Source organism: Cetorhinus maximus, chromosome 16, assembly GCF_964194155.1.
Source record: "Cetorhinus maximus chromosome 16, sCetMax3.hap1.1, whole genome shotgun sequence".
Taxonomy (NCBI): Eukaryota; Metazoa; Chordata; class Chondrichthyes; order Lamniformes; family Cetorhinidae; genus Cetorhinus; species Cetorhinus maximus.
Window position 1 is genome coordinate 74,897,267 of NC_135894.1, and position 23,960 is coordinate 74,921,226.

General features: G+C 41.1%; 1 protein-coding gene across 2 annotated transcripts in view; it reads right to left on the reverse strand.

Annotated features, from left to right (window-relative positions):
- Positions 1 to 12,731: 12,731 nt before the first annotated feature.
- The window catches only part of adgrg7.1 (adhesion G protein-coupled receptor G7, tandem duplicate 1), a 53,807-nt gene continuing 42,578 nt past the window's right edge, over positions 12,732 to 23,960 (reverse strand). For both annotated transcript variants that reach the window (XM_078560084.1, XM_078560082.1), the window contains 5 exons: positions 22,749 to 23,083; positions 19,846 to 19,927; positions 17,929 to 18,090; positions 16,912 to 17,068; positions 12,732 to 13,328 (listed from right to left, as the gene is read on the reverse strand). In XM_078560084.1, coding sequence (XP_078416210.1) covers positions 13,110 to 13,328; positions 16,912 to 17,068; positions 17,929 to 18,090; positions 19,846 to 19,927; positions 22,749 to 23,083 — 955 coding nt within the window. In that variant the 3' untranslated portion in view covers positions 12,732 to 13,109. The remainder of the gene's footprint in view (positions 13,329 to 16,911; positions 17,069 to 17,928; positions 18,091 to 19,845; positions 19,928 to 22,748; positions 23,084 to 23,960) is intronic.

Genomic DNA, 23,960 nt, shown 5'->3' on the forward strand with positions numbered 1-23,960 from the left:
CTTTACCTCCTCCCTCCTCACCATCCAAGAGCCCAAACACTCCTTTCAGATGAAGCAATGTTTCACTTGCACCTCCTTCAATTTGTTTTACTGCATTTGCTGCTCCCAATGCAGTCTCCTCTACACTGGAGAGACCAAGCATTTTCTTCTAGTTTTCAGAATACAAAAAAAGGGTATGGCTCGTAAGACAAGTTTCCCTCTGGGATTTGGTTTGCGCAACAATTAACATCGGTTGCGGTCATAACATTTGCTTGGCTTTACAATGTATTGTTCCAGGAAAATAACTTGATCTTTCTTTCCAAGGTCCTTGAATGTATTGTTGGCATCCAACTACTCACTTAACTATCTCATCTTTGCCTGAGCAGTTCCCTACAATCTTGTTTTTAACAAACTGACAGCAGTGAAACTTCTCTGGTCAAAATTACCAATATCACCCTGTGTGATGGTGAGTGTGGTTTGCTGTCCCTGGTCGTGGCTTTTGACCTGTGTCAGCTTCAGAATTATTAACCTATATTACTTTTTATCTGTGGTTCTCCCCAATGGCAATGCTCTCTCGTACCTGTTCCACATAGCAGAGTTCTGCAATCTCTCTCCATTTAAATAATATGCTGCTTTCCTATTCTTCCTGACAATGTGGAAAAGTTCACATTTTCCCACATTATACTTTATCTGCCAAATTTTTGCCCATTCACTTAACCCATCTATGTCCCTTCGCAGACTCCTTGGGTAGAATTTTCCGCTCGGTGTGCTGGCATGCGCCCGACACGCTTGAGTATGAAATAGCATGCGATAATGTTGGGTGAGCATCCCGACATCATCGCTCACTCACACAATATTTTGGCCGGCGGGCGTTTACAAGAATCAGCAGCGTGCCTGCCAACAATTAGGACGCCTATTAAGGACATTAAAGTAGCAATTGATGGTGATTTTCCACTGACCGTCCAACATTACAATTGGTGGGCAGGCGAATCTGCTAGGCGGACTTTGCTTTTTGGATTAAACCTTGCCCAAGGGTGCGATGAGGTTTCTGCTATTAATCAACAAAAAATGTTTGGACTGAATTTTCATTATCTGCGTTTTCATGTGAGTGGATCTGATGTGTGGACACTTTTTTTCTGCAGTTTCTAATCTTTATTGATTGGTTTTAAATTCTTCAGCTCCCTGAGGCAGCTCTCTGCCTTCAGGGAGCTTTCATTGCATGCCCGCACAGACTTAAGTGCCCGCCCTCCTCCCGCTCAGACCCCAGCAGCGCTGAGCCTTTCATTGTGCCTTTCACGCTGGCTGGCCATTAATTAGCCAGCCAGCATGAAATCACAGTCAGGGCCAATCACAGTCGGCGGTCCTTTCCCCAGCCAATCCCGGGCCCACCAATCACGGCCACCCGAAAATTTTACCCATTACGTCTTTTCACAATTTACTTTCCTACCTATCCTTGTGTCATCAGCAAATTTAACAACCATATATTAGGTCCCTTCATCCAAGTCATTGATATAAATTGTAAATAGTTGAGGGTCCAGCAATGATCCCTGTGGCACTCCATTTGTCATATCTTGCCGACCCAAAAATGACCTATTTATGCCGACTGTCTGTTTCCTGTTAGCTAACCAATCGTCTTTCCATGCTCACAAGTTACTCCCTACACCATGAGCTCATATTTTGAGCAGTAACCTTTGAAGTGGCACCTTGAAAAATGCACATCCACAGGTTTCCCTTTATCCACATTGCTTGTTACTTCCTCAAAGAACTCCAATAAATGAGTCAAACATGATTTCCCTTTCACAATACCATGCTGACTCTGCCTGATTGCATTAAGATTTTCTAAGTGCCCTGCTATTACCTCCCTAATAATAGATTCCAGCAATTTCCCTATGACAGATGTTAAATTAACTGACCTGTAGTTTCCTGCTTTCTGTCTCCCTCCTACCTTGAATAGAGGAGTCACATTCGCTATTTTCCAATCTGATGGGACCTTTCCAGTATCTAGGGAATTCTGGAAAATTTAAACCAATGCATCTACTATCTCAGCAGCCACTTCTTTTAAGACCCTAGGATGAAGTCCATCATGACCTGGGGACTTGTCAGCTTTTGGTTCTAATAATTTTCTCAGTATCCTTTCCCTGGTGATTGTAATTGTTTTAAGCTCCTCCCCTCTTTTCACCTCCTGATTCACAATTATTTCTCGGATTTTATTTGTATCCTCTGCAGTGAAGACAAACAGGAAATATCAATTCATCCGCCATTTTCCTTATTTTCCATCATCAATTCCCCATTTTCACTCTCTAGAGGACGAACTCTCACTTTATTTACCCATTTCCTTTTTAAATGTCTGCAAAAACTCTTACTATCTGTTTTATATTTCTGCCTAGCTTTCTCTCATACTCAAATTTCTTCCTCCTTATTAATCTTTTAGTCATTCTTTGCTGTTCTTTATATTCTGCTCAATCTTCTGACCTGCTACTCAACTTTACAGAATTATACACGATTTCTTTTAATTTGAGACTATCTGTATCTTCTTTAGTTAGCCATTTACAGTACATCTTCCCTTAGGTTCCGTCTTTCTCGCTGTAAAGTATCTTTTCTGAGTATTCTTGAAATATCTCCTTAAATGTCTGTCACCGCATATCTGCTAACCTATCCTTTAACCTAATTCCCCAGTTCACTTTAGCCAGCATTGACTTCATGCCCTCATAATTGACCTTTTTAAGTTTTAAACACTAGTCTTAGATCCACTCTTCTCTCCCTGCAACTGAATGTGAAATTCAATCATGTTATGATAACTGATGCCTAGGAGCACCTTCACTATGAGGTCATTAATTGATCTATCTCACTGCACATTACCAGATCTAGTATAGCCTGCTCTCTAGTTGGTGCTAACATGTGCTGCTCTAAAAAAACTGTCCCAAAAACACTCTATGAACTCATCTTGCAGGCTACTTTTGCCAATCTGATTTGTGTAATCTGTATGTCGATTAAAATCACTCATGATTATTGCCGCACCCTTCCTACGAGTCTACATTATTTTTTCCTGTATATCCCCTCCTACAGTATGGTTATTGTTAGGCGACCTAAAAACCACACCCACAAGTGACTCCTTACCTGTGCTATTTCTCATCTCTATCCAAACTAATTCTACATCTTGATCTCCAGAACTAAGATCATTGCTCGCTATTGTACCAATGTCATCCTTAATTAACAGAGCTACCCCTCCACCTTTTCTTAGCTTCCTGTCCTTCCTAAATGTCATTTACCCTTGAACATTCACTTCCCAGTCTTTGTCATCCTGCAGCCATGTCTCTGTAATGGCTATCAGATCATATATATTTATTTCTATTTGTCCTGTCAATTCATCTGTTTTGATACAAATGCTACGCATATTCAGATAAAGCCTTTAGTTCTGTCTTTTTACTATTTTTGTAACCTCTAGCCTTATCTGCTGATGCACTCTTAGGTTTATAAACTCTGTCCCTTCCTGCCATGCTCTGATCATCATTTCCCTTATTCCAACCTTCTTCTCTTGCCTTGCCTTCTCTATTCAATTTATCACATCTTCCCAAAATTGCCTCCACTATTTAGTTTAAAACCCTCTCTACCGCCCTAGTTATACAACTCGCCAGAACACTCATCTCAGCATGGTTCAGGTGAAGACAGTCCCACCAGTACAGCTCTCACTTTCCCCAGTAATGGTGCCAGTGCCCCATGAATCGAAACCCATTTCTCCCACACCAATCTTTGAGCTATGTATTTAACTCTCTAATCTGATTTACCCTACATTAATTTGCTCATGGGCCAGGTAGTAATGCAGAGATTGTTACCTTTGAGGTTTTGCTTTTTAATTTAGCCCCTAGCTGCTCATATTCTCTTAGCGAACCTCCTTCCTAGTTCTACCTATGTCGTTGGTACCTACGTGGACCACCACCATTGGATCCTCTCCATCCCACTGCAAGCCCAGGCCAGATGTCCCGAACCCTGGCACCAGGCAACAGAGTCATCTGGACTCCCACTCTCGGGTGCAGGGAATAAAGGACTTAGAGTAATTAATATTAATAAAGTAAAGGAACTGGAGAAATTAATGGAAGTAAAAGCCAACAAATCCCCTGGATCTGATGGCATACATACTAGGATTCTGAAGAAGATGGCTGCAGGAATAGCGGATGCACTGGTTCTGGTCTTCTAAAATTTGCAGATTCTGGAACAGCCCCAGTGAATTGTAATACAGCAAATATAACACTGCTATTCAACAAAGCAGAGAGAGAGAGAGAAAACAGTAAACTACAATTATTTAGCCTGACATTGTTCATCAGGAAGATGCTGAATTCCATTACTAAGGAAATAGTAACAGGGTACTTAGAAAATCAGAATATGATTAGGCAGAGTCACCATGGTTTTATGAAAGGGAAACAGTGTTTGACAAATTTATTAGAGTTCTTTGAGGATGTATGTATGTAGCTAGCAGGGTGGATAAAGGGGAACTAGGTAGATTAGTGTATTTAGATTTCAAAAGGCATTTGCTAAGAGGGTCACATGAATGATTGTTGCCATAGAGGATTGGTTAAGTGGTAGAAAACAGATATAAGGAATAAATTGGTCGTTTTCAGCTTTTCAGGCTACTAATGCTTCAAATGCTACTTACAATCTATATTAATGATTTAGATGAGGGACTGAATGTAACTTATCCAATATTATAAAAGCAAAATACTGTAGATGCTGGAAATCTGAAATAAAAACAGAATATGCTGGAAAAAACTCAGCAGGTCTGGCAGCATCTGTGGAGGGAGAAATACAGTTAACATTTTGAGTCTGCATGACTTCTTCAGAACTAAAGAGAGATAGAAATGTGATGGATTTTATGGTTTAAGAGGGGGTGGAGCAGGTGAAGCAAAATAGAAGGTCAGGCATAGGCGGGAACTCAGGAGAGATTGACAAAGATGTCATGGACACAAGACAAAGAGAATGTTAATGGTAGTGTTAAAGACTAAAGAAGGTGCTGATAGTGGCCTATAGGTAAGTTAGCAGAATGTGTTAATAGAAGAAAAAGGGTCAATGCTCTGTGAAAGCAAAACATAAGAACAAGTGACAGATGGCCCTGTGTGGGGTGGCGGGGAGGTTGGGGGAAAATAAATTTGATTTAAAAAGGGGTCAAGGTGGAGGAGAGAGTTCACGATCTGAAGTTGTTGAGCTCAATGTGAAGGCTGGAAGGCTGTAAAGTGCCTAATCGGAAGATAAGGTGCTGTTCCTCCAGTTTGCATTGGGCTTCATTGGAACAATGCAGCAGGCCAAGGATGGACATGTGGGCAGGGGAGCAAGGTGGTGTGTTGAACTGGCAAGCGACAGGAAGGTCTAGGTCATGTTTGTGGGCTGAGCGAAGGTGTTCTGCAAAGTCATCACTCAGTCTTCATTTGGTCTCCCCAATGCTGAGGACACCGCATAGGGAGCAGTGAATACAGTAGACTAAATTGAAGGAGGTTCAAGTGAAGCACTGCTTCACCTGAAAGGAGTGTTTGGGGCCTTGAATAGTGGGGACAGAGCTAAAGAGGCAGGCGTTGCACCTTCTGTGATTGCATGGGAAGGGGATAAGGAGTTGGGCACGATGGAGGAGTGGACCAGGATATCATGGAGAATGGTCTCTACAGAATCCTGACAGGAGGGATGAGGAGAAGATATGCTCGGTGGTGGGTTGGGGAAATGGCAGAGGATGATCCTTTGAATGCGTAGGCTGGTGGAGTGAAAATTTAGGACAAAGGAGACCCTATCATAGTTCTGGGAGGGGTGAGGGCTAAGGTATGGGAGATTGTCTTACACGGTTGAAGGTCCTGTCAACCACAGTGAGGGATCCCCTGTTCAGGAAAAAGGAAGACATGTGAGAAGCGCAGTTTTGGAATGTAGCATCATTGGAACAGATGTGATGGAGGCGGAGAAACGTGGAGAATGGGATGGAGTCCTTACAGGAAGCAGGTTGTGAGGAGCTGTAGTTGAGGTAGCTGTGGTAGTCGGTGGGCTTGTGATGAATATTGGTGAACTGTCTACCAGAGATGGAGACAGAGGTCAAGGAAGGGAAGGGAAGTGTCAGAGATGAACCACGTGAAGGTTAGAGATGGGTGGAAATTGGAAGTAAAATCAATGTTTTTTCAGGCCTAGATGAGAGCATGAAGCAGCACCGATATAGTAATCGATGTACTGGAAAAAGAGTTGTGGGAGAGGGCCTGAATAGGATTGGAACAAGGAATGTTCCACATACCACACAAAAAGGCAGGCATAACTGTGGCCCATGCGCGTACCCATAGCCACACCTTTTATTTGGATGAAGTGAGACAAGCTAAAGGAGAAATTGTTCAGTGAGAGAACAAGTTCAGCCAGATGGAGGAAAGTGGTGGCGGATGGTGATTGTTCGGGCCTCTGTTCAAGAAAGAAACGGAGAGCCCTTAGACCATCCTGGTGGGGGATGGAGTTGTAGAGGGACTAGACGTCCATAGTGAAGAGGTGGCGGTTAAAGCCAGGAAACTGGAAATTGTTGATATGACATAGGGCATCAGAGGAATCGTGTGTAGGTGAAAAGAGACTAGACAAGGGGAGAGAGAATGGAGTCAAAAGAGGAATAAATGAGTTCAGTGGGGCAGGAACAGGCTGAAAAGATGGATCTACCATGACAGACCTGTTTGTGGATTTTGGGAAGGAGGTGTAAGTGGACTATGCGGGTTGGCAGACTATGAGGTTGGAAACTGCGGAAGAAAGATCACCAGAGGAGATGAGGTCAGTAACAGTCCTGGGAACAATGCTTAATGTTCAGTGATAGGATCATGGTCCCAGGGGTAGGTAGGAATAAGTCCATCCCATTCTCCATGAATAAGTGTGTAAATATGCAAGGTAGAGGTCAGTACACCAGACAACAACAGCAACACCCTTGTCAGCAGGTTTGATAACAAAATCAGGGTGGGACCTGAGAGAACAGAGTGCAGCAAGTTCAGAAGAAGACAGGTTGGAGTGGGTGAGAGGAGCAGAAAAATAAAGACAGCCAATGCCATACCGACAGTTCTCAATGAAAATATCAAGAGCAGTTAAGAGGCCAGAGGGAGGGGCCCAGGTAGAGGGAGAATAATGGAGGCGTGTGAAAGGATCTCCTGAATGGGGGAAGAAGTCCTACTCAAAGATGTGAGAACAGAGATGGAGGTGATGGAAGAAGAGTTCAGCTTTGTGCCAAGCCCAAAATTCATTGAGGTGAGGGCGTAAGGGGATAAAACTGATTCCTTTGCTGAGTATAGAACGTTCAGCATCAGAGACTAACTTTTTAAAATTCATTTATGGGATGTGGGTGTCGCTGGCTAGGGCAGCATTTATTGCCTGTCCCTAATTGCCCTTGACAAGATGGTGATGAGCTGCAGTCCCTGTGGTGTAGGTACACCCACAGTGCTGTTAGGAAGGGAGTTCCAGTATGTTGACCCAGCGACAGTGAAGGAACGGCAATATATTTCCAAGGCAAGATGGTGTGTGGCTTGGAAGGGAACTTCCAGGTGGTGAGTGTTCCCATGTATCTGCAGCCCTTGTCTTTCTAGATGGTAGCAGTCGTGGATTTAGAAAATGCTGCCTAAGGAGTTTTGATGAGTTTCTGCAGTGCATCTTGTAGAAGGTACACACTGCTACCACTGTTCATCGGTGATAGAGGGAATGAATGTTTGTGCATGTGGTGCCAATCAACTGGGCTGCTTTGTCCTGAATGGTGTCAAGCTTCTTGAGTGCTGTGGGAGCTGCACTCATCCAGGCAAATAGGGAGTATTCCATCACACTCCTGACTTGTGCCTTGTAGTTGGTGGACAGGCTTTGGGGAATTAAGAAGTGAGTTACTCGTCGCACGATTCCTAGCCTCTGCTCTTGTAGCTCCACCGTATTTATTTGGCTAGTCCAGTTCAGTTTCTGGTCAATGGTAACCCCCATGATGTTGATGGTGGGGGATTCAGCAATGGAAATGCCATTGAATGTCATGGGGCGATGGTTAGATTCTCCCTTGTTGGATAAGGTCATTGCCTGGCACTTGTGCGGTGCAAATGTTACTTGCCACTTGTCAGCCGAAGCCTGGATATTGTCCAGGTCTTGCTGCATTTGGACATGGATTGCTTCAGTATCTGAGGAGTTGCAAATGGTGCTGAACATTGTGTGATCATCAGCGAACATCCCCACTTCTGACCTTATGATGAAGGGAAGGTCATTGATGAAGCAGTTGAAGATGGTTGGGCCTAGGACACTACCCTGAGGAACTCCTACAGTGTTGTCCTGGAACTGAGATGATTGACTTCCAACAACCATAACCATCTTTTGTGCAAGGTATGACTCCAACCAGCGGAGAGTTTCCCCCTGATTCCCATTGACTCTGCTTTTGCTAGGGCTCCTTGATGCCACACTAGGTCAAATGCTGCCTTGGTGACAAGGGCAATCACCCTTCTCTTCTGTCCATGTTTGAACCATACTTATCCAAGTTTGCTGACGACACAAAGCTAAGCGGGAAAGGAAGCTAGGAAGAGGACATGAGTCTGAAAAGGAATATAGACAGGTTAATTGAGTGGCAGAAGATGGAGAATAATATGGGAAAATGTGAGATTATTCATATTGCTACGAGGAATAATAAGACAGAATATTTTTTAAATGGTGGGAAATTATTAAATGTTAGTTAGTGTTCAGAGGGATTTTGATGTCCCTGTAAACGAAACAGCAAAAGTTAACATGCAGCTATAGCAAACAACTAGGAAGGCAAATTATATGTTAGCCCTTGTTGCAAGGGGGTTGGAGTACAAGGCTAAGGAAGCCTTGCTCCAATTGTATCAGGGCTGTCATGAGACCGCACCTAGAATACTGTGTACATATTTAGTCTTGTATCTAAGAAAGGATATATTGGTAGTGCAACAAAGATTCACTAGATTGGTTCCTGGAATGAAAGTTTTGTCTTAAGTGGAGAGATTGGGTGGAACGGACCTGTATATCTAGAAGAATGAGAGGTGTTCTCATTGAAACATATATAATTCTGAGAGGGCTTGACAGGGTAAATGCTGACAGGCTGTTTCCCCTGGCAAGCAAGTTTAAAACTAGGAATTAGGGGCACAGTATTTAGAACATTTAGGACCGAGATGAGGAGAGATTTTTTAACTGATGAATCTTAAGTCCTATGCCAGGTTTACCGCCAGCCCAGAGAGCTGTGGACGCTCAGTCACTGAGTATATTCAAAGCCGAGATTGACAGATTTTTGGTCTTTAAGGGAAGCAAGGGATAGAGGGATTGGGTGGGAAAATGGAGCTGAGGTTGACGATTAGCCATGATCTTAATGGCAGAGCAGGCTAGCTCGAGGGGCCAATGTGGCCTACTCCTGCTCTGATATCTCATGTTCTTAGAGACACAGCTGTAGGGTTGAGATAGGAATGTGAAGAAAGCACAATGGCAGCTGAATAATGCCCTTGGTCTGAAAACAATGTCCATCAAATGTGAAGTAGACTTAGTTGAGGCTTTTGCTTTGGTCTACTTCTGTCAACTATGAAACCCAGGAAAACTATGAGCTGACTTGAGCATGAATAGATGGGAATATAATGAAAATGGAATTTGTTGTCCATGATTTCTCTTATTTTTGCTTATTCCTAAATAACATTCTCAAAATGGAGGAAACACTGTAAATTAGATGTCTCCGTTACTGCCACAGCATGTCTTTGAAGTGGGCCAACTAGTTAAAATGCTAATCTATTGATTGAGACAGGCTGCAGAAATAAACCTGTTCTCTGTTTGATCAAAAATCAATTAAAGGGTTTAGAATCAAATGTGAGTGGAACATATTGTGGGTTGAAATTATACACAAATTATAAACCCAGACAATGTATATTTGTAGTTCTCCTCAACAGTACCAGGTGGTCAGCCTCATGCCTTTGCAACTATAGGTTAAATATAAGGATTGCTGATATTGTTCAAATGGTCCTCTTTATCTGATAGACACATCATCAAAACAAATGCCTATCTCTAAAAAAAAATTATGAATATTAAAAGAGGTCAGCTTGCGTGTTGCCAATTCAATTTATTGTTCCATGGAGCATAAAGTTAGACAAAGCGGGATGGCAGTGTGATGATAATATCACTAGAATAGAGACCTAACTTAATTCTTTTGCGACACAGGTTCAAACCCCACCATGACAGCTGGTAGCAATTCAATTGATAAAATCTGGAATTGAAAGTTAGCCTCAGTAATGGTGACCATGAATCTATTATTGATTTTTTTTTAAAAAAACCTATCTGGTTCACTAGTATCCTTTACAGAAGGAAAGCTGCCAGCCTTATCTGGCCTGCATGTGACTCCAGATCCACAGTAATGTGATTGACATTTCACTGCCTCTGAAATGACCTCGCAAGCCATTCAGTTTGGGGGCAGTTAGGGATAGGCAATGAATGCTGACCTTGCCAGTAAAGAATTTTAAAAATAGGCTGCATAGTTTTGGCTTATTTAAAGATTGCGTTTAGTTGTCAAATTCAGCAAAAATTCAGTTAAACCTGCTTGACTAGTTTAACTTCTTGTGTTCTATTTACATACTTCCAATTCTGTTCTGAATTGTTCATTATCATGTGTACTCTACTTCTGTAGCACTTCATGCACAATTGCCAACTGTTCCTGACACAGGTCGATCTGCATCAGGAGTTATGATGTTTTAAAAGCAAGATATTTACAGAGTGCAGAGTATGAGAGACCAGACAGGAGTGTATTGGCATAGTCAAGTCTAGTGGTAACAAAAACCTGAATGGAAGTTTCAGGAGCAGATGGCCTGAGGCAAGGGTGATACCACAGAGTGGAAACAGGCAGTCTTAATGATGGCGCAAGCTTGTTGACGGGACCTTGTCTCAGAGTCAAATATGATACCTAGGTTTTGAACAAACTGGCTTAATCTCAGACTGCTGCCAACGAGAGGGTTGGAGGCAATAGCTAGTGAACAGAGTTTGGAGCAAGGACCGAAAACAATGACTTTGGGCTTCCCAACATCTAATTGGAGGAAAGTTTTGCTCATCCAGTACTGGATATTGGATAAGCAGTACGAACATTTTTAGTACTGTGTTGAGATGAAACTTACGAAATTCTTAAGGGGCCAGAGAGGATAGATGCAGAAAGGATGTTTCCCCAGGCTGGTGAATCTAGAACCAGGGGACACAACCTCAGAATAAGGGGCAAGCCATTTAAGACTGAATGGGGTAGTAAATCTTTGGAATTCTCTACTCCAGAAGACTATGGAAGCTGAGTCATTCAGTATATTCAAGACAGGTCGATAGATTTCTGGATCTTAATGACCTCAAGGAATATGGGGATAGCATGGGAAAATGGCATTGAGGTAGACGATCAGCCATGATCTAGTTGAAAGGCAGAGCAGGCTCAAGGGGCTGAATGGCCTACTTCTGCTCCTATGTTCCTATGAAAATCTTGATTGCACTTCAAAATATCCAACTTGCCAGTGCAGAGTAACATTGATAGAGGTTCTGGAATTGTTTAATTTGTGCTGAAAACAAAATGCAAGGTTGTTCTTGTGGTTCTTGAAATCACAGAATGTTTTCCTTTCCCCCAGTTTTATAATAAATCGGAACCCTTAACATGAATATTCCCTGTGCTGCTATAACCTAGTGGTACGTTTTGCTAACTCCAATTAATTCAGTCTTATTTTATTGTTAGAGGAGCCAGTGGAAAATATTAAAATAGACTAATTGAACGAAAGGAAGGAATGAAATGTTATCTTAATGTTATTTTTAGAGCTATAGCCAGTCTTCCAATTACTTGAGGGTCAGGTTGTAAGAATAGGAACATAGGGTTGGATTTCATGCTGAGGTGGTTGGCTTACTCACTGGCTGAAAAGATGAACCTACTTCCACCCTCCTGGAAGACAGAATTAGATTTTACATTCGACAGGCAGTCCACTGCTTGAGGTCGTGGCTTCCACCTCCATATGGGAGGATGTTCCACCTCCAAGAGCTACCGGCCAGCAGCATCACTAGGAATGGTGGCCAGTTCTGGGATTGCAGCAATTAGCGTAAATTTTTCACAGCCCGTCCAACCTAATGGTTGGCGGGCAAGCGAAAAGGCCAAGCGGCCTTTGCATTTTTTTGGAAACGTCATCCACAGGCGGGATGAGGTTTCTAAAACCAAACAAAAATAAAAACTTTATTTTTTCATTAAAAATATGTCCCTGCTCATGTGGGGCATAGATCTTTTGAAATGCTTTTCGACGAGCAGTGAACAGAATGAAAATCTGTAGACCCTATTAATCAGAAAAAGCAATATTTTAGGAAATGAACATCTTCAGAAAACAATGCTGTAAAATAATTTAACAAAAATAAACAATTTGGCCATCAACATTATGGTCTGTATTTACTGTTGTGTTAAATTTTACTAATTACTAGAAAAACTAGGAGATCCGGACTGGACCTCATTATCCTACTCAGCAAAATCACGGCACCCCCCATGAGGGGGCATGTTTTATTGCATTTTTATGTTCTTCATTATTTTAAAAAAATATCTCTTCATCTCCTCTGAGGCAGCATGTGTGAAGCTCGTGCTTGGCCTGCTTGCCCTCCTCCCCCTGCCCGCACAGGCAGTGCCTTAATTGGCCCGTCAGTGTGAAATCGTGGTGCGGTGCCAACTGCCCTTGGCCCCCTCCCACCAATCCTGCATGCCAAGGGCAAAATTCTGCCCATGATCTACTGAATCAATTAATAGTCATCAATGCAAAAACGTGAACAATGGATCCACACCCAGTAGCATGGTAATTTATTCTAATTCCAGCATTTCATGAGCTTCAAATTTAACAATCATACATGCAGTTATTATGCCAAAAATACCAAATAGAATGCTGGCCTACAGTAATGCAATGTTTCAACTTGAAATGAATTGGAAGCTAACGTATACAACATTTCCTCCAACAATGAGTTCACCTGGTATTGACGGGATATTATTGTTGAATTTTGCTAGGAATACACACAGTACTTTCCCATTATCGCAGCCATCATCCTGGGTAATAAAAGTATCAGGGAGGTTTGAGCAGCACTTTAGGAAGGAATAATGAAGAAAATCTGGTGGAAAATGTACCCGATCTCAAAATGTATGGTCCTGTGTTCTAATATAGAATGGAAGGTATGGAACTTGAGGTTTCCAAGAAGTTCACTGTGTCATATTGTGTGTACCGTTCTCTATTCTCTGGACTGCTTAAACTTTGAACTGAGAATCTTTTAGAATGGACTGTACTGATGTTCTTAGCAAATCTAGAATCCCAGGCAGCATAGATCTTTTGAAATGCTTTTCGACGAGCAGTGAACAGAATGAAAATCTGTAGACCCTATTAATCAGAAAAAGCAATATTTTAGGAAATGAACATCTTCAAAAAACAATGCTGTAAAATAATTTAACAAAAATAAACAATTTGGCCATCAACATTATGGTCTGTATTTACTGTTGTGTTAAATTTTACTAATTACTAAAAAAACTAGGAGATCCAGACTGGACCTCATTATCCTACTCAGCAAAATCACGGCACCCCCCAAGGATTTTGCTGCTGGACTTCTTCAGGGTAGTGTCCTCAGCCCAACTATCTTCAACTGCTTCATCACAGACCCCTCCTCCTATATAAGGTTAAGAGTGGGCTTTCCACTGATATGTAGTTCCATTCACAACTCCTCTGATAATGAAGCAGCCCATGTCAGCCAAATGCAGGGCCTGGTTTACATTCAGGCTTGGGCTAACAAATGGCAAATAACATTCACAGCACTTAAGTGACAGGCAATGACTACCTCCAACAAGGGAAAGCCCAACCACCTCACCATGATGGTCATCCATACCATCATTGCTGAGTCCTTTATTATCAACATCAACCAGCATTTGTAATGGACCATAAATATAAATATCTTGGCTTCAAGCACAAGACGGAGATTAGGTACTATGTGATGAGTGGCTCACCCCGCTAATCCCTAAAAGCCTTGTCACTGTCTACACAGCTCAATTCAGGACTGAGATAGAATGATCAGCACTCACTGGATAGATACAGCTGTAATGACACTCAAGAAGCTTAACACTATCCAGGACAGAACTGTGTTGTTGATCAGAATCCTGGCCATTAAGTTCAATAGCCACTTCTCTATCACCAAATACTGTGTGTAATTCACTGCAATAACTCACCAGGCTTCCTTCAGGAGCACCTCCCAGCCATGCAATTTCTGTCACACTGAAGGACAAGAGTAGCACTATGTGGGCACACCATCACCTGCACACTTCCTTCCAAATCAATCACCAACCTGCCTTGGGCATTTATCTTTAATCCTTCATTAGCATTAGGTCAGAATCCTAGAATTCCCTACCTAACATCATCATAGGTGGACCATCACTGCAACTTTCCTCAGTTCTGATGCAGGGTCATCACAATCTAAAATGTTAACTGTTTCTGTTAAATGCTGTCTGTTTCTCTCCACAGATGCTGTTTGACCTGCTGAGTATTTCCAGCATTTTCTGTTTTTATTATCACAAGGCTGCAATGGTTCAATTGAAAGACAGCTAGAAATGGATAATAAATACAGCCTTATTAGTACTGTCCCCATCTGAGGAACAAATAATAAAAATCTTTAAACTTGTTACAAATAAACCTTGTTAGTGTATCCCATCATAATATTACTCCAAACTGATTTTTCTACCCCATTTATCTCACCAGATATCTTACTGAGGCTCCAAGGATAGGATAATCTGGGTTATAATTTTCTCAGACTGGCATTTATAGATCTACATAAATTGTTTCCTCCTCATAACTGGAACTCCCAGCTTCCCTGTGGCACCCTATCAAGGTATTTGGAATTCATAAAAATCACCTGACCAGTTAGAGCTACATTTTGGGCAAGTTTAAAGCTAAAATTTGCAACTTTCCATTTGGTGCTTGTGTGTTCCTACCAATAGTTCCTGTGGGGTCCACGAGATTATCTTTTTTTTTGTTTTTTTCTGTATTTGTTGACTTACTACTAGCATATTTTTCCACTGCTGGAGATTAAGAAATACTTATTCAACTATCCTTGCATAGTTTCTCTTAGGGTACTAATACTGCCTTTTCGAAGTTAGAACAATGAGGGTACCATTGCCCAGCAACACATGAACCATTACATTTTGATCCTCTATGGCAATAGTTATCCTAATAATTTGCAATTCCAGTCATGACCAGATGGTTATCCAATCCTCATTTTAAAAACATTAACCATCATTGATGGGAGTTTGATCCTTTCATCTTTAATTTTGCAGTAGGCATTTTAATGTTTTAAATTGTCCTCTGGTTCTGCATTACAGTTGACTGTAAGCAATCTGCTTGCTGTGGTGAAACCTGTGATTTGCAGGAAGAAGAAAGGTGAGCAAGTTGTTGTCTGCACGATGGCTTGGCAAATGTTTGTTGGGGGCACTACCTTTGGTCGCAAAGCTTATTTTTTTTTAAGACAGTCCCTAACTACAAGAGAAACTAAGACTTCAGGGCCAGGATTTTGTCAGGCAGGCTTGGCGGGGGTGGACGGGGGCAGTCGGGAAGCCAACCCCCGCCCGCGATTGGGGCGGGACCACACATTCACGCTGGTGAGCCAATTAAGGCCCACCCAGCTTGAAACACGCACTGCAGCGCTGCCTGTGTATGGAGGGGGGGAATGGGAGGGCAAGCGGGGAAGTTTGCACTAGCACGTGAGTGTGTGCAGGAAAAGCTCTCTGAGGCACAGAGCTGCCTCAGGGAGCTGAAGGTACAAAAAATCAGAAATAAAGATTTTGAAAATGTTACAAAACATGTCCCCTCACATGAGCACAGACACGCTATTAATGAAAAGTTAACATTTTTATTTTAGTTTTAATTGCTGTTGGAAACCTCATCCTGCCCCTGGATGAGGTTTCCTAAAAAATGCAAAGGCTGCTTGGCCTTTTCGCCAGCCCGCCAACCATAAGGTTGGATGGCAGTGAAAAATTACCTTTAATTGGTACTTTAATAGCCTTAATAGGCCTGTTAATTGTCGGCGGGCGTGCGTGGGAATCGGCAGCTCACCTGACGTCATCGTGTGTCATTTTACACTCGTTCGGGTCAGGCATGCGCCTGCCCGACGAGGTAAAAATTCTGGCCCAGGTTTCTGGGAATGGCTGTGACTTCAGGTTACTGGGGAAATGGAAACCAGACAAAAGGCAGGGCATTGAAATGATTTGCCCAGTGGAGTTCAGGGCAGGCAGACCATGGGGAGAAGAAAGTTATGGCACAGCTGGGAACAATACCCAAAAAAGGGTGGATCTAAGAACAGGGCTGAGAAAGATCTGGAAAAATGTGAAATTGGACCCATGGAACTAGAGTGAAGTAAAGTCACTATCGGATGGAACTTAGTGGCCTCCAGATAAAGGAAGTGGAAGTCAACCTGTGGAAGACAGAGTTTTGAAGGACTTTGCCGCTGAACATGTGCTAAAGGGACTGTCAGTAAATCTGTGAGACCTATCTTTGTTGTATCAGCTACTTGAAGTCTAGTTCATAGCTTCTATTGAATACAATTTGACTGTTAATTTATGTTTGATTTATGTTGATTTTAGTTTTATTGTTAAGCTAGAAGTTATAAAATGTGAAATCTTGTCCATCTGTTTCTTCCCTTGTGGATCGTTCGATAACTTTTTTTTTGCTTAATTGGCTTCCTCTCGGGATCTTAACATAATATTTACATGTTCTATGCTTTTCAGATGTATTCTTGCAATTTAACTTTTCTCATTGAAATTAAGTTTTCTTTAAACATCTATCCATAACATACAGTCTTAAGATTTACAATCAGTTATGCTTTTTCTCTGAATTTTGTCCAATTCACCAGGTTTTTACCTTTGTCAAATATTATAACAGCAACAACAACTTGCATTTAATGTTTCTGGAAGAAAAATCTACAAACCTGAGTAGTATTAAGAACGCAGAAAATGTAGCTAAAGACAGTTTGTGTCTCATCATTTGCTATAAGCATCAAATAACCTAGACTCCATGTTAAACATAACACAACGGCAACTGATAAGGATCCCATCATCTTCTTTGCTGAGGTTGCCTGTTTTGCACTAAAAAAAAGCACAGAAGGAAGTGTTTGCAAATATTCAAGCTGTTTACTGATTTTGATAAAATTATACTCGAGACCTTTTGCTATCTTTCAATAAAATATTAAATCGGTCTTTACAGTCTGGTTCACTTGTAAAATGAATAAATCAATACTTTCTCACTTAGCTATATGACTTATTAAATTGCTTTAAACTTTACAGCCTTGCTAAAATTTGTTATACAGTATGCAGCAGCTTCTTGGGAAGACTTATCATGATTTTCACTTCCTTCCCATGGGAAAATAACTGACCTGAGCTTTGGAATAATATTTTTGAATGGGATATTCTAAATGACAGATAAACAACGAAGATCAATTCTAAAGTGTGAGAATTTCCAATTAAAATAGTTTATAGTTATTTGCTTTTAAACCATTATAGTAAATTTGGCATCTAATGAGGTCCACATATGCATGACAAAGGATGCACACAACCGGTAAGTAATAGTCTACCATAACTAAACAAACAATGCTGGTTACCAAAAAGGAATGGAAAGAATTATGGTGGTATACTTTTATGCTTTGAGCCATTGACTGAGTGATCTAAATCCCGATTGATGAATTGGTGATCAGCTGAATTGTAAAGTGCATGGGCAGAAGAAAGGATGCTAAAAAGAAAATTCAATTGCAGGAATACACCTACATCACCACAGAATTTCCTCGTCACTAAATCGAAAATGCAACTTATGATGCATACAGAAGCGAACTAATACATTCAGCTCTTCCTGACCAGGGAGGAATATTTGAATATGGGGGACATAGTTGGGTTGAGCAAAGTTGAAATTTGTCTCAGTGCAAAAGAAGTTAATAAATAATATGTTGTAGTACCTGCAAGTACCATGGTCTTTGTTGAACAGCACCAACATTGACACTAAAGCAAACATGACAAAATTAAATAGTAGTAATATCCCAACTGGAATAAGAAATCCCCAAAGCATTGGCTTTGACAGATCCAGATTCCCATGTAGATCGAAACCAGAAAGCCAACAGCTGAAAAAAAAGCGATTACAGTCAAAATCTGATTAAAAATCATACTGAACATGCAACAGAAGGAGATTCATTGACTTGTTTGTAAAATCCAAACCCAAAGCAAATGATGCTTTGAGTGTGAAAATTCTCCTGTCAAGAGTGTTTTGCTTACATTGTACTACATTCTAATAACAGCACAGAAAGAGGTCATTTTTTGCTAACAGGTCCATGCTGTTGTTTGTGTTCCTCACCATCCTCCAATCCTTCTAACTCCATCAAGATATCCTTCTATTCCTTTCTCCCTCGTCTGTTTATCTAGCTTTCCCCCAAATGCATCTATGCCACTTGCTTCAATTACACCTGGTGTACGTGAGTTACGCATTCTAACCACTCACTGGGTAACAAAGCTTCTCCTGAATTCTCTGTTGCCTATGGTCAGAGGACACCTTGCTTTATAGGACAGAAAAATCATATCATGTAGATCACAATAAATTATTCTACTGCTGAAGTGCAGTGTGAGTGTTCACCTTCAGATTCTTGAGTCAATCAGAAATCAGGCTGGCTTTCTTATTTTAGCTTTTAAATAAGTGACCTGAAAGATCATTTAGAGGTGACAGGGATTATGATTTGTGGATCAATAAGCCATCTTCCAAAATAGGGAGAGATTTTCTGTAGATTACAAATAATTAGTTTTCTTTCTCTTTTTAAAATAATTCTGTATAGTGTGACGCATGAAGTTTGATGGACAAAATAAAAGGAAGGAATGCCGGGCTGCGGAACTGGCACAGGGTCAGACAGCTTGAGTGAAAATTCGCAGATGCCCTGCACAGAGATAATGAAATATCTCTGTTTTGCTTACATTGTATTACATACTAATTACATCTCAGAAAGAGGTCATTTTGGGCTAACAGGTCTATGCTGGTGTTTATGTGTCTCACCTCCTCCAACTCTTCTAACTCCATCAGCATATCCTTCTATTCCTTTCTCCCTTGTGTGTTTATCTAGATTTCCCCTTAAATGCATCTATGCCACTTGCCTCACCTACACTTTGTGGCTGTGAGTTACGCATTCGAACCACTCACTGATTAGTTTCTAGAAAATAAATGGTTCATGTTTTTCTTAACCCTTGTCGTGGGTAATTAAATGGACAGATACCACTGCTGCTTTTTGTTTCTGTGAGGAAGGTCTCATTTTTGGTTTGTTGTGTGGCCTGCAGCACTCCATGACTGGCATGGCTTTTGTGTACATGTTGGCAGCTATTTCATTTTACCATATGATTAGAGTCTTATTTTAACCCATGGGACATTTACCCTTTAAAACTTAATTTTAACAGCTTGTTGTATATTTTCCTAATGTAGTGATGTGGGTGATGAGGACCTAATTGTACTGAATGAAATTGCATCCAATGAAACCTTGCATCAGGTGCAATGTCCCAGGGAATTGCCTCAGTAAAATTACAATAAAGTAGAAGTGTAAGGATTAATGGCTATTGTTTTGAAATCATATTCACATAAAATTTGTTTATCTGCTATGATTAACACATTTGATTTAAATTTGTTAATACTTTTGGCAAAATAGCGGACAAAGGAGCAACGTCATATTATGCTTTTTGAACATTAATTTTCAAGGCTATACAATTATGCAATATGTTTATACATTGAATCCCAATCTGTGCCCCAGACTATCCATGAGCAACACTAGAAAAGTTTACTAATTTATTATAACTTTCATGATTTGAAATGCATTGAAATTATATAATGATTATACAATACTCACAATTCCTCTTGCCGATAATTCAGTGCGTTATCAGTCTTGTAGGTAGTTGCTAATGTTATTATAACTATAACTGCTGGAAGACCTGAGGAATACATTATTGAAACCAAATGATGTTCCTACTTATAATATATAAATTCTATTTTTCTCAGAAATATTATTCTGCCCAATAAAATCCAGAATTTGCCAACTTATTGGGAGCAAAATCACCGAAGCTCAATAAAATCGGAAAGTTTTGAATCTCTATTTAATGCTGCCAAGTCAATTAGTTGCATGTGAACAAATTTTTATGAACATTTACCTTTAAAAATAAAAATGTCAAAATTAACAGCAAATGCAGTGAATTGCACAGAAACTGTTCCAGAACAAAAATATTGTGGGAAGCTTTCATCTTCACCAGTGGTTGGTAAACTAACTGAGTGGATTGTCTACCCATTGTGGAACTTACCTGTTTACATGCAACGGAAAACTGAGTGGGTTCTACAACAGGCAGGCAATCCACTCTGCCAGATTACCACCCAGGAAATGGTGATAAAATCTACCCCATTGTGTTTTACCATAGATATGCAGCTTTGGTGATCAAAATCCCTCTAATAAAAAGTGCAGTGCCCTTTTTAAAGTTAGCCTACTTAATGTGCAATTGTGGCAGCCTGCTATTCATGACACTCTGATGTCTATCATATAGCATGTATAAACCATTCGCTTATTGCTACAGTGTGCCAAACATCATGTGATATGCTCCTTGTTATATATCTGCTTTGGAGTTAATTTTGATGGGGCTGTTATAAATACATAAGGGAGTTATATTACCTTTTACAAATTCTCAAGAGGAAATTCCAGCAGGCATTAACCAAGCATATACAGTTCAACCATCAGGGGTATTGGGAACTGTCTTCTGCTTTAGTCCCTCACTCTCTGAAACTTGTCTCTGCAGTTCCTGTTCCATTATTATGCAGAAGGGGTGCTTGCCCCTCGGACAAGCCATTCCAGCTGCTTAGTCCTTCTGAACATGTTGGGTGGAGTGGGGGAGGGGGGTGTAATGGGGATCTGAAAAAGTTTGATTGCACTGAGATGGACAGCACTTGGGGTTACTCCAAGTCTCAGGGAGAAAACGTAGAAAAAATTTTCAAAGAAAATTGCTATCAAACTTCAGAAGTCTGAGCATCAGGTCATTTTGGGCTCTGGAGCAGAACTGCTTTGGCCACAAGTTCCTTAAATGTTCCATATATTGCAACGGTGACTACACTTCAGAAATACTTCATTCAGTGTAAAGGATCTTGGGACATTCTGAAATTGGGACAATCACTATACAAATGCAAGACTTTATTTTGTCTCCCAATTACCAACTATATATGAAAACTGTTTTAAAGAGGTTTCACTTATTATATGAGTGACATGAGATAGTCAGTATATAGTTTTTCAGGAAACTATTTATTTACACTATTCACAAGACTTCACAGTAAGCACATGAATTTCATGCTACCCCACCCTCCGGTGGTTTTCTAGGTGGGCGAGGAGAGGGTGAAACTGAAGGAACAGGATTCCTTCTGGGTTCCCACCTGCCCCTACCTTGCAGCTATTTTATGCTGGGGTGCGCAAGACCTCAGGTGGGCCACTGACCCCTTGCCCCAATTGAGGTCGTAAAGTGGCCGTTTCCCGCCTAGCCTCAATTTTTAGGTGAGCAAGAGGATTTACCCGGTGAGGAGGAAGCCTGAAAATCAGCGGGCTTAGGCCTTGGGCGGGAAGGGTGGGGGTGTCGCTTCGATCAGAGGCCCCCTTCTGACTTCCAGAACCTCCCCCTTCCCGAATGTCCAGTGGCTGCTGAACCTCCCTCCTCCTGCCCCAGCCTTTCCCCTGACGCCCCTATCGCTCACTTTTCACCTGCCCTCCCCTCCCCACCAGGCCTTCCCTACCCTCCCCACCGGGATCCCATAAACTTACCTTGCCATCCGGTTCCGGGACTTAGGCTCAGGCATCTTCTTGAATTGCCCCTTCTGCCCACTGCAGCTCTTGACGCTGCAGGAACAATGAACACAGCTCTCTAAGGCAGGACCTCCTCCCAAGTGATGGGCAGAAGTCCCGCCTGCAGCTAACTGCCGCTTATTCGAGCGTGAACTGGCTGCAGGGCAGTCAGAGTCAGCGGGGATGTGTTCCCTGCTGACTCTTTGGATGGTGGGAAGGGGAACACCGCCATCCTAAATATTCAGGCCATGATTCTATGGACACAGTCTATTCTGTATCTTGCTGTTTTGGAGCCTCTTTGTCATCTGACCCTGATGTCATATTTGCATCATTGTTATATTAATGTAATCATTAACCCTTTTAATCTAGCAGCTGCTCAGGAGTGCACAAAATCCTATCCTCCACCTTCCTGAAAAGAAAATTAAAAATACAAAAGCAAAATTCCAATTTAAGTTTTACGCTTGTTCAGTTTTATATGGACAATCTGTTTTATTGCTTGTTTAATCTGGATATTTGAATTTGATGTGTAAGACTTTTTAAGGTGTGGATGTGAATTAGGTACGTAACTATTCCTAATCTGCATATGTAGTTTAGACATGCACTTCAATAGTTATTTTATGGATATTAGTTAAATCATGCTTCATTAATCTGCATATTATTCTCTCTTTCATACATTGTACCTTATTCCTATTAACAAATGCAACAAATTATGCAACAGACAGAACATCGATATGTAGTTTATGAATTATTAGTAAAAACGAGAAAGAAATAACGCTGATTGGCTAAAGCCAAAGGCACTTTTATCCTACTCTTGCACCTACAGATTAAGCAATAATGATCAAAAAAGCAACCATTCCATTAATGGTAAAAGCAAGATTCACTTTGTATTGAGGTGTGCAAGATATGATAAGGAAATAATTGTTTAAAATTAACTGATCTCTTACCCCATCCAACCACTGAAATCCATATTAAGAAATGCCGTGGTAGCGGTTTGAACACGTGAACCAGAAGAACATACATCTGTGCACCATACAGTGATGACCAAGTAAATGTAGCCATTAGAAAATAATGAAGGATGGCAGCAGCAGCAGTGCATGAGTAAGCCTCTGGTGGGTTGGATCGGTCAGAAGGTAGAATGACGTTTTCTGTATTGTTCGCATCACTTTTTTCATTCATAGCATTGGGGTTGTTTATCCCAGAGATGAAGATCAAATTAACCATGAACATTGATGTGCAAAGACTCACAGTTACCCAGGTAAGTGAGGTCTTGCGTGCTTGCCTGAAGAGAAATTCTTCATTAGATAGAGTTTTGGTACTATTTAAAATGACAGATTAGGACACACATAGCAAATACAACAATTCGGCATATCCCATTCAAGAACAAATCTAACAACAGCAAATTCTATTTCAAAAAGGATGTGTAAAGTGTTGTTTGTTATTCATTTTTGTTATGACAAAATTCCTTTAACAGCAAAGTTTCCAAGTCCACCTAAAGTAGCCTGGCGCTATTATGGTGCGATCTTCTGTCCTGCTAATCAGACACAACTTATTTCACATGCATAAACAATAATTTGCATTTATATAGTCCCTTTAAGGTCATAAAAACATTCCAAGGTGCTTCACAGGAGCTTTATCAGGCAAAATCTGACACCAAGGCACATAAAATTTAATCATGACAGATGACCAAAAGCTGTGTTTTAAGGGTCTACTTAAAGGAGGAGGGAGAGGTATAGAGGCAGAGACATTGAGGGAGGGAATTCCAGAGCTTGGAGCCTAAGCAGCTGAAGTCACAGCTGCCAATGGTAGCGTGATAAAAATTGAGGATGAACAAAATCAGAGGAGAGCAGTTTTTTGGGCTGCAGGATTTTACAGATTGCAAAGGGCAGCATGGAGGGATTTCAACATAAGGATTAAAATTTTAAAATTGAGGTATTGAACCAGAAGGCCAATGTAGCTCAGGGTGATGAGTGAACAGGACTTGCTGTGACTTAGGGCATGGCAGCACCGTTTTGGATGAGCACAGGTTCATGGAGAGTGGAAGGTTGGAGGCTGGTCAGGAGAGCATTGGAATCATCATAATAATGTATAATTAAGTTAGAAATTGTCTCATTCCAGATGCCATTAATATATTTTTCTTTTTAAACTGATACCTTAAG